The 15579-nt window shown below is 45.8% G+C and overlaps 1 protein-coding gene across 1 annotated transcript in view; it reads right to left on the reverse strand.

The window, feature by feature from the left end:
* Nucleotides 1-15579, reverse strand: part of Polr2G (DNA-directed RNA polymerase II subunit Rpb7) — a 41011-nt gene that overhangs the window by 15640 nt on the left and 9792 nt on the right. The window contains exons 4-6 of the mRNA XM_075698945.1: nucleotides 14298-14348; nucleotides 8618-8683; nucleotides 5344-5415 (exon numbers count right to left, since the gene is read on the reverse strand). Coding sequence (XP_075555060.1) covers nucleotides 5344-5415; nucleotides 8618-8683; nucleotides 14298-14348 — 189 coding nt within the window. The remainder of the gene's footprint in view (nucleotides 1-5343; nucleotides 5416-8617; nucleotides 8684-14297; nucleotides 14349-15579) is intronic.

The following is a 15579-nucleotide window of genomic DNA, read 5'->3' on the forward strand; positions in this document are numbered from 1 at the left end:
GGCTGCTGGCGATTTGGAATCACAGCCATAAAGGAAGATCTCCTGTTGGTTGATGGAGGCACTAGTGGCACAGATAATGATTCACCAGCTTGTACTCCCGCAAGTATACACAATATTTCGCGTTACAAATTTCCTACCGTACTTACCCACGTAAGGCCCGCACTTTAACCCTTGAATTTTTTTCGCTAGATTACGCGTTAGACGAGGCAGGCTTATAGATACTCAAGTGAAGCCTTAAACTGCGCTCCGACTGCTATGTACCGTAAAAACCACTTATATAATACAAAGCTTTTTTGTCGAATTACTAGAGCCTCAAGTTTCCGTATCGTGCTATCGTACTTACTTGAATCTAATGCGCACTTTTTTTCTAATAAAAGGGGTACAAAAATTTCGTGCACGTTGAAATCGAGCACGGACCTAAATGGCCACCTCATACGTGCTACGAGCCTAGCTGTTGTATCTTCCTCCATGTGCTGTAGTATGAGTACTTAGGCAATGCTTCCTTCTGCTTAGGTTAGTAGCACCGTCCATCTTCCTGTTTTCTGCGTTTGCTCTATCAGCGTGGAAGGGCCGACTGCAGACATGCCAAGTTCATCACGATGCCGCACTTAAAAGGAAAGCAATCACACGTGCAGAGACAGACAGAAATCGGGCTGCATCATGGGCGTTCAGAGTTCCGAAACTTTCGTGCAGGACTGGCACAAACAGGAGAGGCGTTCTACACTGGCGGCTGCTACAGACAGCGCAGCCACGCGGCCCCTATTTTGAAAGCAATCTGCGACGGAGACAAGAGTCTACGCATCTAGGTGCACCGCGCTGTGTTCTCGTGGCTTAGTCGGTGCCGAAGCGAGAGGCCGCACAAAGGTCAATCCCCCGGTCCTGCTGCCTCGCTTCCTCACTCCAGCGCTTATAAGAGTTTCCGTGGTCATTGAGTGAGACGTGTTCATGCTTGCTCCTGCGCGCATGACAGCATGCTTATTAATTTAGTTGGTAAGTGAATGTTTAAACGTATATATGGCTGATAAAACTACTATCCTTACTTTTCGTATAGCTGTCTATTAATTTGCTATCGTAATCGATTCTTTGCCTTTCGGGTGAAACTGCAACTTTTTTTTATTTATCGCAACTTTAGTGCATTGGGAGTAAATGTTTTGTTTTTTCCAAATGAGAGAAAGTTGTATTTCTGTAGGAAAGAATGAGGTGCGCGCTACTGCAAAGGAATTTTTATTTTTTTAGGTCACTGCAAACGGGTGCGCGTAACAATTCAGGGCTCATTATAATTGTGTAAATACGGTATATCTGAACAAAAATTTCGGCCAAAAAGTCTGGCTCAGAGCTTTGGTTTCGTTATTGTTGCATGGCTAACACGTGGTTTCATTAATGTTACATGGCCGTTGCACAGTTTCGTTACTGTTGAGTGCACATTTTGGCAGCACGCATGCTAACCATGCAAATTACATCTTGTTTTTTATTTTCCGCAGTGAAGCAGCAACATGTCACGGCCACGAAAATAGTGCTCGGCTGCTTTCAAGAGAAAGGCAGTTTTAGCTGCAGAGAACATCGGCAAGTGGGCGGCCGGTTTGCAGTTTGGCATCACCAAGTGAAGCACTCTCCGATCAACGACGACAGAAGGATCCTCCTTTTTGTCTGCTGTGGTATGCGAAGAAGGTTTCGCGTGCCAAAGAATGGGCCATTCCCAGAACTTGCCTTGATGGAGTTAGAACGGCAACAGCCAGCCACGCATCTAGCTATGAGTATCGAGCTTATCCAGGCGAAACCTAGCGATCTTGCAAGAGAAAAAGGGAACCCGAGCTCAGATTTCAAAGAGGGCAAGCACTAGAGCTGTCCTGGATTTCCATTGTGCCAGAAAACTTCCGTTTTGTAAAAGCTGCACAAATGGTTCTAAGAGCTGTTTGTGATTCTCCAGCGCCAGATTATTTTGTTGCGCAAGTCCAAGATCTTTCAGTTACGGAGCATCGGCAACACCACCCAGACGCAGGTTTGTCTGGACATGCCATCACACCTCGCCGTGCATGAAATGGGCTCCAAACAAGTTCGTGCTCGGTTCACTGGCAACGAGAAGACACGGGTTACCACCATGTTGTCGTGCATGGTAGACGGCTGCAAGCTCCCGCCCTATATTGTCTCGAAGCGCTAGACAATGCCAAAAGGTGAGGAGCTGCCAAAAAACGTCATACTGAGATCCAATGAGAAAGGCTGGACGAAGGAGAACCTCGTGCTCAACTGGCTAAAATCCGTGTGCTGTAGGCGATGCACCATTCTCGCTCCCAACCATCCTCATACCGGAAGCGTTTCGTTGCCACTTGGCTGACTCAGTGAAGAGGCTGAACTCATCGTCATTCCAGGTAGGACGACGTCTCAGCTGCAGCCTCTAGATGTATAAGTAAACAAGCTATTCTAGGGTGCAGTCAAGCGATGCTATGCAAAATGGATGCGCGCAGGTGAGCCCGAAGTGATGTTGACTAGGTTGCTGAAGCAGGCATCGCCAGCCGTGCTGTGCGAGTGGGCTGTGGACGCATGGGCAAGCATCCCGAAGCATCTTGTGCGCCAATCTTTCAAGAAGTTCGGCATATCGAACGCACTCGATGGCAGAGAGGATGACTACCTACGAGAACACTTGTAGGAAAAGGAACTGTTCGAAGAAAGCACAACTGAGGGTGGAAATGATTGAAGTGCGGAGTCCGACACAAGTAAATGTTCTTGCTAAGTTTTCTCCCCTCACATTACATGCGGATGAAAGTTTATTTTTCTGTTTTCCGGCCCAGAAATTTCACCTTCTATTATATTTGGGTCTGCATTATATGCAGATTTTGACGGTAAATAACGCAACCACAGGCAGCCGACTGTAAACGCATTTACAGTCGCCGGCCGATTTTTCGGACACGAACAACGCCACAAGAATGTCTGAATAATCAGGCACTGTGAAAAAATAAAAAGGAAATTGCAATGGTAAAATCAGTTTGGTTGCCTTTTAGTGTGACAGCACAGCAGAAAATTATTTTAAAGGCTTTTACTCAGTAGTGCTCCTTTAATTAAATAAGGTTTACTCGAAATTTCGTGACAGTCGAGGCCGCAGGTGCGTTCAATGATCCCCCACCACACAGCCCATGTGTGTCGCAGGTCGTCGTGATGTGTGTATGCCACACCCACAACCTTGACTTCGAGACACTGCCAGTTTAATCTGTGCCGCACATAATCAGTCTGCAGCTTCACGGGCTTTATGGCCACATGCAAGCTGACGCCATTCTGTCCCGTAAGCGCACACACGAGCTGGGCAGGCACTTGCAGTAGTTGCCAGCTGATCACCCGCAAACCTAAACTGCACTTAACGCATGTAACCGTCAGTCCAGCCCGTGCATGTTGTCTCAAGCCCGAATGCCTATGTAGTCTACTGGTAAAAATACTTCAATGAGGGTAAACTTCCCGCAACGACTTGCCACTTACTAAACCGAGCACTAGTGGAGTTGGCGACTTTGTCGTAGTCGGTGACTATAGCCACCATTTGGTAGGTTTGGCGCTGAGTGCAGTATACGGTGATGACAATACCATCATCAGCAGGACTAGTGCCATCTAGCAGCACGTTGTGGAAAATCATCCGGGTATGTGCACGACGATTACTGAAACTTTTTTTTTACAAATTCTCACTCTCCAATGTTGGGGTGCGGGCCTTACACGAGGGCAAATGGAGGGCGGCAGATTAGATAGCACCAGTCCGCATGGTGACACCTTGGGTCTTTTAGGTTTGTCGCCCCGGACTTACAAAGACTGCATGAGATGCTGCGCATGCCAATGCTAATTGGCTAAAAGCAGCGCCTCAGGCAGTCCTGGACAGTCCAAGGAGACCAATCGAAGACGCTGATTATTTACAGATTCTAGCCTGAGGTTCGCTATCTTAGCAATGTCAAATGAGATGTATGAATAAGCACACTTCCAAATTCTTGCACATCATCTATATGATTAAAGATAAAAGTTCTCACAGAGGGATTTCTGATACTTGTGAAGATTTCCTGCATCATAAGAAGCAAGTGGGGAACTGTGGTTGAAACTGTGTGGTAAGAATGCAGTACTCATTAATAAATTTGGAAGGGACAACTGGATGGCCCAGAGTAACCATAACCAGCGAAGTGTGCAGCAACTATAGAGAACTGAGAGCCTCTATGTTATTTCAAACTACTAAAGAAGGAAGTAACGACAGCTGACAAGGTAGACATAAAAAAATTGACAATTCTATCATAAACTTTAACATTTGGCAATTTTATCATTTACGCGACAAAGTGAAAAAATATATAGATGATAAAAGGAGGGGGAAGAAACTCACAGGATAGCTATGAGTGTGTAACACAAATGCTTCAGTGTCAGCAGTGTTACGGGCTAGGTGTTTTCACTCCAGATCTCAAGCTTGTTGAATCACTCGGGGGTCTGAAGGTCCTGCTTCCTCCGTGACATTTCAGTGTAAAGGATGTTTCACAGCATCCTGCTTTAAACTACTGCGCTCCTCCCTACTGCTCTGGAGTGCTTGCCAGCTTTCTAAGCATATGCCAGCACACGGCATGATGTTAAAAAACCATTTGGCTGACATGGTGGCGCAAGCCCTTGCCACCCCCGACTCGCAAAGGAATAGGCAAGGTGTGACTGCACCACAGAGAAAACTTCCGCGATACTGCGGGCACAATTAGTGAGGTCTGCTCCCTATGACTGGCTGTGAAACATGGAAGGCAACACCATCTGGTGGTGCTGCAGAAAACCGAGTTTTGAGTCATCATGACCGAACTCTCCTCTCTCATTCGCAGAAGTGCACGCACCCCGTGCGCTTTCACTGAGGAGAGAGAGGAGAAACGAGGAGGCCTGACAAATGAGAAAAAAAAGAGGACAATGCTAACAACAACAAAATGAGTAAAGAGCTAAGAAAAGGTAACACTTCGCAAGTCCTTCACATATGTATGCCCAATCTGGTAACTGATGATGCATCAAATACAACGGAGTTGTACAAGCAAGTTCTCGCCCCTTTTGAAAGTACTAGGGATCTGTTTGCGGGCTAACGACCTTGCTCAAACAGAGCAGCAGTTGTTGCTACGTTTGAGTGTGGTCATGGCTGGCTGTTCAGCACACAAAACATAGCCGCTAAATGGCAACCAGCCTCCCTAATTTTAAGTTGTGCCACCATACATTGTTCTTTGTCAACAAAAGGTTTCCCACCATCCAGACTGCAGCACAAGGTCACAAAAGAAAAGAGATTGACATTCTTCATTTGCCTTTTGGTTATGCATGCCTTTTCACTACAGGTCCCAGCCCACCAGAATTTAGCAGTGCAATATTACTTACAATGTCTGATGCATCCACTCTGGTGCCCACAATCTTTAGCCTGATCTCATCGTCTTGCTGGATGATGATGTCCTGGAAAGCGAATGGCACATCAGGTCACAGTGCTAGCGGGCAGTCCACAAGCTAAATAAGATAAATCAACAAGCAAAATTGTACAATCCAAAGCACATCCCCAGTTCGTGTGTTACCTGCATGCGATGCCAACTGTGACAGCCGCCTGAGGCTCTCGGCTCACCCATCACATAGAAATTTTAGAATTACCTACACAGCAAATGTAAAGCCCTTAGACACGTAAACAAATAGTGTTCTCGTCACTGCATACACTACAGGTTTGTACAGCTCACATATGCCTAGTCTATACACATGTGTACATGTCTGCTAAGAAATGGCATTGGTAAACATGGCAGCACAGATAACCAAAGTGGCATTTGTATGTCGATGCATCTTGCAGGGCCTGAAGATGCCAAAATCACCGAACAATCTCAAAAGCTGGACGGATCTTATCACTTATCACTTTCAATTTTAGTGAGCTCTGTAGAAGTGGAATCTTCATCCAGTATTTATCAGCAATCAAACAGTGACGAGAGGGCAGCCATCGCAATAGTTGGCATTGAATCAAGAGTCAAGTGATAAGATCCGTCCAGCTTTTGAGATTGTTCAGTGATTTTGGCATCTTCAGGCCCTGCAAGATGCATCGACATACAAATGCCACTTCGGTTATCTGTCTTTGATTGGACAGGTTTGACCCACGGCACCTGATGTCATCACGTACATAATGTTCCAAGAAGTGCTTGAGGTTAACGTAAGTAGAGCCTTGAAAGTTATTCTAATCTTTTAAACCCAAAACATCTAAGCTGTACGCAGCCTAACACGTTGTGCCAATACTAGTGCCCAGCGTGACCCTTACTCGTTCATGGTACATCAGTTTGCTTTGCTCTCCAGTAATGGGGCATGTGAGTCAGCTCATTCCACTGGTAATTGCTTGCTTTCAGCACTCATGCATATTGCTTTGTTGTTTGCATTTGCTTGGCCATCATGAGTGTAGAGAATAGTACTACTTCGTACTATTGCAGATTAATACGATTTAAAAAAATGTCTGCTGAAGCCTTACTCAAAGGTATTTTCATTGAACGCAAGGGGTACACCATAAAAGTGCAATGCCGTATTTACTCGAATCTAACGCACACTTTTTTCCGATAAAACGGGTCCAAAAATTGCATGTGCGTTAGAATCGCGTACAACCCTAAATCTGCGTTACCATATTGCCATCGTAATTTCAAAATGGCCGCCTCATACGCAATTCGAACCTAGTTGCCGTAGCTTGCTCCATGCGCTGTAGTATGCGTGCCTAGGCATTTGCCCACCATCCATCTTCCTGTCTTCTGCGTTTGCTCTATCAGCATGGAAGCGCCGACTGCGAAGACATGCCGAGTTCATCGCGATGCCGCAATTAAAAGGAAATTTATCACGTCTGCGGAGACCGAACGAAATTAGGCAGCGTTACCGGCGTTCGGAGTTCCCAAAACTTATGTGTTGGACTAGCACAAACAGGAGAGGCATTCTACTCCAGTGGCTGCTACGTATGGTGCGGCAGTGTGGCCCATGTTTTGAAAGCAATCTGCAATGGAGACAGAGTCTATGCAACCAGGCGCACCACGCTGTGTTCTCATCGCCAAGTTCGCGTCGAAGCGAGAGGCTGCACAAAGGTCAATTTGCTCGCTACTGCTACTTCACTTTCTTACTCCAGCATTTTGATAAAGAGTTTCCGTGGTCATTGAGTAAGATGTGTTCATGTTTGCTTGTGCGTGCGTGACACCATACTTGTTAATTTAGTAAGTGAATGTTTAAAAGTTTATACGGCCAATAAAACCACTATCCCTACTTTTATACTGATTTGCTATTGCAATCGATGCATCGCCATTCGGACGAAGCTGCGACTTTATTTATTGCAACTTTAGTGTATTGGAAGTTAATGTTTGTTTTTCCAGATAAGACAAAGTTGTATTTCTGTATAAAGGAATGAGGTACGTGGTAATGTAAAGGGCCTTTCTTTTTTTCGGCCACAGCATATGGGTGTGCGTTACAATCGAGGGCATATTTCTCCCCTTTCTTTTCTGGTGATGGGGAACAGGTGCGCCCTAGAATTGAGGGCGCAAACAGTAAAATCTCGCTAATTTGACACTCAGTTATTTGGGAAGTCATGAGAAATCATGCAATCATGCAAACAATGCGGACTCGTCCATTGGTACCAGCAGGCGATACGCCTTATTTAATGGCATCAATCTCTTGTTACTTCAGATGTATCGGTCTGACCTAGATTACTTCGGACAGCTCTTAGAGCGCGGCGAGCCTAGAGCACCATAAATGTGCGATGTAAATGAGCAAAACCGTTGCTAGCATCCAGCCAAAACGAAGCAGTGGCGTCCGCATTACCATGATCATCATTGGAAAACGTATGGGAACACCAGAACACTTAGTGCCTATTTGTGCCTCTATAGCCTTTATTCTTGCGTTTATCATGGCACATGACATAAGCGCATTGTTCGCCTGTCTTTAGACCTGCATAGTCCCTAGTGAACATCCATCATGATCTTGTCGATGGCGACCAAGGTTTCGTCCGCAGCGGTTGCGACAAGCAGTAATTTAGTTCCGACTCAGTGTACGCATGGGCCGCGTGCCTTCAGAAATGTGTGGTCGCCATCCACGATCGCGTTGACAGCAGCCACGGTTGCAGCAAACAGTAGTTCCATTTTGGCTTGATTACTGCAGCCCTTGTGTTTTTAGACTCCATGCATGATCGCGTCGATAGCGACCACGATTTCGTCCACAGTTGTTGTGGCGAGCAGGAGTTTCATTCTGACTCAGTGCAATGTGTGCAAGAACTCACAAACACTGCGGAAGATGTCCAGGATGAAGGAGCGATTCTACCGCGGCCTGCATGTTGGCACCGAACCCGCTGGCTATATTGCGACAGGCGGACCCTGTCTATTGGTTGTGCGCATGGTAGTCAAAATCATGTCTCGGTTAAAGACGTGGGTCTTGCACTGCGGCAGCACTGCGAACGAAGTTGCAATGCCTTTGCCACTGCAAGCGCTAATCAGTGATCAGACGATGAGAATTGCAGCTCCCGCACTGCTCTAGGGCAAAATATACGCATGATTTGCTTATTCATTCAGTAAATAAAAGCGGGTTAATGTAGTAAGCATTTGTCCATCGTTCTCTTGACATCCCCGATAATTCGACATATATAGCACAGTTCCAGATTCACACTCACCTCGTCTTGCGTCCTGTAGCACGGCGGGTTGGAGTTAGGGTCAAACTGCATGTCTGATGGGATGGACTGGAATTCACAAGATAAAAAAGACACAGGGAAGGAACCATGAGCAGCTGACAAACAGTTGAGCCCACAACGGCGAAGCAGTGGAAGAAACAATGTTGTATGCCATAACAACTTCAGCGCGACAAAGAGCAAAACGTAAAAATTAATTCCATCCCCCTGACGTTACTGTCTATTTCACATTGAAATTATCTTGCCTCATAATTTGTGCCGACTCACCCAACAATGCAGGCGCAATTTGAAACAATAGACCCTTCTCGTAATTCACAAACAAGGCTTCTCTGCACTGCACATTTGTCCAATTAACCCTTTCGCTATCACAGATGTACCGGTACGTCTTCGCACTTCCCCCCCCACAGTGTCACTGACGTACCGGTACATTCTCTATCGTGCGTTCAAAATTTCGCGCCTGAACGCAAAGCTGGCGCTCCTGGACTGGCCACGCCATCTGTTGACTCTTTCTACAAGTTCGTGTTTTCACCCCAACCTGTGTTGGTACATGTATTGAAGAGTACGGTGCGACTGCCACTTGCCCCTTTATCTTTGCTGAGTGGCGCAGTGGCTCTGCGTTCGCTGGATCATGCGTCGCGTGCGTGTGGTTATGGGTTCAAGGGTTGTTCTGCCATCTCCGCTGGTTTGAAGGTTTTTATTTTTCTTCTGTTGGTGTGTCTGCTACAGCGCATCAAGTTCAGGGGCACGCGCCATTGCCTCTCCGAAAAGAGTGACTCGATTGCTGCTTTCGCTCTCTCGCCGCACCCTCGCTTCCGACTTGCAGCAGTAAACGTAAAGCCCTTCGAACTTTGTTTTAGCCTTTTTCCATCTCCCTCTGTTTTCTTGATCACGCAACGCCCCATTTCTCTTCGTTGTGCAGGCGACTGAAAGCGCATCCTCCCTGCGCGCAGTTACTTTTAGATGGCCGAGCGCGCGGGACCTTCGTCTGCTCATTGGAGCGGTGGCTCTTTCGATTCAGAATACGAGCTGAGCTCGGATTCGGACTCTGACAGTGTCTCATGCGAGGAAGGGATGAGTTCCGCATCGTCATATTTGGATGTTGAACGGATGTTATAGTCACGCTGATGATGATGATGTTTACTAACAACAGCTGCAGAACACTGAAATGTGCATATTGCATTGACTATGTTATTTGTATACCAATCATAATCAAAAATAGATTGCTATGTTCATTCCCTGTTATGCTCGTTCCCTGAAACCAAGTCGACACTGGGGGTGCGTCACGGCCAGAAAGGTCCGACAGCGAAAGGGTTAATGGTGGCACGGGCCACATTCAAATGAAGACAAAGTGCTGACTGCACATGCTGGGGCTTTTCCCCTGCACATGTTTTCAACTTGAGAGCGCTGTCTACATTTTATACGTAATAATACAAGCAAACTGAGCATGTACACACTATGAAGGACTAAGACTTGGGCATGTTGGTAGTTCATGTTTAAAATAAGAATAGCGCAAAAAGCAGGGACAGAATAGTGTGTGCTTTCCTTTGTCGCTGTTTCTCGCGATATTGTACATGCTGTTTACAAAAATGGCTACATAGCCCATTATATAATAAGGCTAACTGCCTTGGAGGAAAGCTGCTTTACAATTATAAAAAACGACATTACAGAAAGCCACATAAGCAGCTGAGGCTGTGTTAAAACTCTACGAATGAATGTATTTTGTTTATTGGTGCAAGGGCCAGGTATGGCCAAAGAGTGCCAGTGTTAGAACTCTAGATGTAGACAGCTAAATAAATACATATCTAAGTGGACAGTAGCCATCTTAAGGCCCATTCCAACTTTGACAAAGCCAGCATAAAAAGACACCTTCATGAAGACAGCATCCAAGTCGGACGCTATGCAGGCTACATCGATGTTCAAACAAAACGGCAGCTAAGCAGAGTGCTTGGAAACCCACCAGGATATACCGATAATTCAAAATATAGGATACGCCCATCTGAAGCCTGCTTGAAACCTCTGCATGTCTCGGACAGTTTCCCCACGATCTTGAAAAGTGGGAATTTACCGATTTGCTTCTCTAAGGCCCTGTCAAATGCAGAAAAGCTGCTCGTGCTTCAGAGTGGTTTTTCATATACTGATTGCAACACTATCTGTAAAAGCTCTTGTTTTACACTAACTGTAAAAGATCCGAAATTGTCTGCTTAGAAGTGCCAAATTTCTTAGTCACATCGGCTTGTGACCAGACGTTTTCACCTAGCTTGATGATGGCGGCTTTCATTTCCATCGTTAACCTACAGTAGTGCTTTCCGCTTTTAAAAGCCATCGGCGAGGATGACGAAGATGGAGTCAGCACCTTTGCCAACAGGGGCGAATCCTTCGAATGAAGAGCATGGCACCAAACAGCAGGAAGTTTGGCAGCTAATGCCGAAGCAGCGAGGCCTAGCATTGCAGAGTGCACAAAAGCACAAAACGACCCCGTAACTACGCATCAAACACCATGTGGCCAAATACAAATGGCTACGGCGGCCACGGTGGCTACAGTTGCCAGCCGGTCGGTGTGTGAAAGCCCGGACTCGAGGCTGCAAGATAAACTGGCAGCAGTGGTGGCTTCAATTAATGCCGTTTTGGACCTGCAGTCATGGAAAAAAAGTCTAAACGATTGGACGATGAAGGGTTTGAGCGTCTGAAATTTTCAAGCATCCTTATACAGTCACTCTATGAGGTGAAGAGGCTTAGGCAAGTGCCGCTTTAGCAGCCACAGACCAATGAATAATGACATGTTGCTACATAGAAGTAGTTTTGTTGTAAAATATTCATCTTCAGGTTATACTTAAAGGGGTCCTGAACTACTCCTTGGGCTTGGTGAAAGAATGCAGTTCATGGATAGCATACCCTGCTGTGAACATCTCAGCCAAATTTGGCAGTCATGCACAGAACATGGAGCTCACAAGCGAAGCGTGAAGTCAAATACTTGTTTCTCAAACACACTGTTTTCAAACAAGGCCTTCTCTTCACCCGCTTCAAAGTGCGACGCCTGCATGAACATCCAAAATCGAACTTGAACTGTGCACCACAGTGATGTCTAAGTGGAGACGGACTCTGGACTCCGTCAGTAGATGGAGCATTGTGGGCACGCCTTGCTCCGCCATAGCCTTCACAGTGTGAGGTATTGATGAAGGAATGGGAGCACCGTGAAAAGGATCACAAACCACCTTTTATTGCCAATAACTCCACTTCTGCTGAATGCATCGAAGTACTTTTGAAGCACACGTTCCCATTAAGTACGTTTTCCTAGAGCCTGGGTTTGCAATCGGGAACGCCAAAAATGATCCAATAGAGTTACGCTAATTTTTTACCAGTCTATACATTTCCGGAAAACAAGATTTTTCGGCACCAACATTTAATACGTCACCAAATTGCGATGTTTTCCGGCCGCTAGATCCCATGTAAACAAGAAAATGTGTAAGGTGCACGTGGAATTCACAGCTCTCGCCGCTGATCCTATTGCAGTAAGCATCTTCGCCGATCTGTTTCACAGCGCATGGTGCAGTTGGAAGCGTAGCACACACTTTTAACAGGCAGTAACCAAAACACACTGCCGTTGCCTGCTGCAGACTGTGACTGTATAATGTTCCCTGGGTGCTACGTCCTATGTGACGGCACGAGGTGCGTGCGATCGAGAACAGTACTTAGCCACCCCTTTGACGTGAAAACAACGGCGCACACAGTTTTTTATTCCGGTACTAGCAAATCTATACCTGGGTCGTCGAATGCAGGAATTCACAGCTATTGCAACCAAACCTATTCTGATAAGCAACTTCACCTATCTGTTTTACAGCGCGTGGTGAGCAGTGCCATTGGTAGTGTACTGCACGCTTTTAATAGGCGATAATCCAAACAGGCCGCCGTTCCCTGCTGCAGGCGGTGCGATGTGGGCACCACGCTTCGCTTCGGCAGCATCCGGCGGTGTCAACCAGCTCAATTTCATTTTGGTTTCGTGTCGCCCTCTTAAAACACCACACAATAGGAAAACAACAAAACAAGTCTCGGGCCGCCGGAGCACCACCAGTTCAACGCGCGTAGGTGTCTTATGCCGCAACGATAACTGTGATGCTTCGCATTATGTAGACGTGAACAATAGTTGAGTCTGTCAAATTTTTTTAGTTACTTCGGATCGCATGTTTTCTCAGTTAGTATCGTATTTACTCACATAATGATCGTACTCGCGTAATGATCGCACCCCTGAATTTTGTCGGCAAAATTTGATTTTTTTTATTTCCCGTGTAATGATCGCACCCCGAACTTGCTGCAGCGATATGCCGTGTGCCAAATCTAGCTAATAATGATCACGCTTACCATCTGTTGAATGCTATACAGTATGAACGACTCTTTAAGACAAATCAAGCGGTCTGCACGCATCAAACATTCTTAAGTAGATGCCCCATTTCATTACTTTTATCACTTTCCACAATTCCATAACAAAAAGAAGTACAACCAAACTTGCCTTTATTATTTGTAGACATTATAAAGGTTGTGATCAACAACAAAAAAGGCACCTTTCAAGTCTTCTCATCTGCACTCATGGGCACGAAACAAATCGCAGTGGCAATGATAGTAGCCACGTTTACACTGATACGTTAGAAGTATACCCTATTCATACGCCGACGCTCGTAACACAGCTAAGATATTCACCCACCCTTAGCGGAAGCGTGCCGTATTAGGATAGTAGTGAAGACAGATGCCGCAGTTTCCGCAGCATGCTGGCCATGTTTTTCTATGTCACTGCTACATGGTGCAGGCTGGCTTTGCATGCACCAGCTTGACCGATGGATAGTAGCCACATCCAACTTGTGCATACTGAAGCGCTATCAATAGCTCAATACGAACCAAAGTCTTCCAAAGGGTCTAACCAGGAGTGGCCAGGAGTGAGCAGGCACTGGCAAGCAAGCGTGTGGTCTTACCTTAAATTTCATGCGATTTCAGGCTAGTTAGGAGTTCAAAACTAGTTGAAATTAGCCAGACCCAACAGCTAGGAAACTGATTAGCAGGGTGGCCAAAGTTTAATTCATACGCTGGCGGCTGAGCGTGAGCTGACAATAACCAGCTTCTTCCAGAAGTACATAATTCTTATCGAAATAAGAAAGCAGATTTTCGGTTACTTCAGCGTGTTTGTCAAACTGTGTGAACAAACATGCACAGTAACAGTAGGAAGAAGCACACTGATTCAAACATCCTTCTTCATTCGTGTCAGCAATTGGTCAATAGCAGCCGTGTATGGGATTCTGCTATATTACAAAATAAAGCAGCCCAAAAAGAGTGAGAAGCAGGCTTCTGTTGAAAAGGGAGCATTTGAGAAAAAGGAGACTTCACGCTTTGCTTCCAAGCTTCACGCACAAGGCACAACTGAAAAACTTGGCTGAGTTGTTAACAGCAGGATATGCTAACCGCGCACAGACCGTGTTTTTTCACCAAGCCCTAGGAGTTGTTCAGGACCCCTTTAAGTCTATGGGTTTAGTAGTGGTGCTGTAAAGCTGTCTGAATTATTAGTCAGCAACTGTATGTATTTTGTCAGCCATTCCCAGTGAAGCACCCAACTGTTCTCACAACAATACAAGAAAAGAATAGTGTGCTATCAGTGTAGGCAAAGCTACAGAGGTCAACTCACATGTCTCGAGATGAAACAGGAAAGCGGTCCAATCTCAGTGAACAGGCCAACCTGCAAGAACACAGAATGCTGCACCCTAACATGATAACAAAAACAAAAAAAAACACACAAGTCTCGCAGAGGATGGTGCATCCACTTGTGCAGCGAATTATTGCATCTAAGGCAAAGCAGACTGAATGGTTTTCATGGCCTTGAGAAGATAATGACCTGCCCAGACCACACTGAATCTGGCAGGGGCACAAAATTTGAATACCGGCACAGGGAAGTCTGTCTAATACCAACGTAACACAGGCACTTTAAAAGCCTTCAAAACAATTTTCCATTGACTCAACATCGTATTAGGCATCTACACGGGCAGCTACTAACAGGTGCCAAGTCAGTAGTCTATCAAGCCGAAAAAGCTGCACATATGCCTATTGAAATATTGAATGTCTTAACGTGGCTGGCATGGGGGTTTGTTTACACTTGTTTACAGCTTGTTTTCACTAGTACACCATTAACATGTTTGATAAGGAAGAATCAGCAACAAACTACAGTAATCCCTCGTTATAACAAAGTCAGCGGGACGGCGAAAAAAATTCGTTATAAGTGGTAATTCGATATAAGCAACAACTCAAGAAAAGCTAACGGAGTTGAACTTTAATTGCGCCACAACTCCAAGGAAGTCAAAATACAACGTACAGTCAAAACCCGCAATAACGAAATCTCGCAACAATGAAATTCTCGCGACAATGAAACATTTCTGTATCCCCGGCGAATGCCCACAGGGTTCAATGCATTTCGTACCTCTCGGCAACGAAATGCCACTGTACTGCAATCCCATATCAACGAAATTTGCCGGAACGTAGCTCCGCATATTACCTACTCAAGTAAGGCTAGCGGTCTCCAGAATATGCTCAAATGCAATTGTTTTGCACTAAAATTGCACAGAATACACATTACACTTGTGTAGAGGCCGCCATTTTTGTTCACAAAAACCAACAAGCACTGGAAGCGATTAGTGCATTGGAAACACGTCATGGCCGCCATATTGTTTGTTGATTGCCAATTTGAGGCAGCACGCATGTTGCTACCAACATGTGACGACTGTTTCTGCACGCCTATTAAGTGAGATCATACAGTAGATCATTGTTAGAAACGCGCGTTCAGTTTGCGTTCCCCACGGCTGACGACTCGACGAGGCCTATGCCAATCGCATGAGGTGAAACTGAATGCAAACTGAATGCGTCTTTCAAACAACAATCGCCGATCGCAGCAGTGCACTGCATAAAGTGCGCCTCGG

Source organism: Dermacentor variabilis, chromosome 7 (genome assembly GCF_050947875.1).
Source record: "Dermacentor variabilis isolate Ectoservices chromosome 7, ASM5094787v1, whole genome shotgun sequence".
NCBI classification, from domain to species: domain Eukaryota; kingdom Metazoa; phylum Arthropoda; class Arachnida; order Ixodida; family Ixodidae; genus Dermacentor; species Dermacentor variabilis.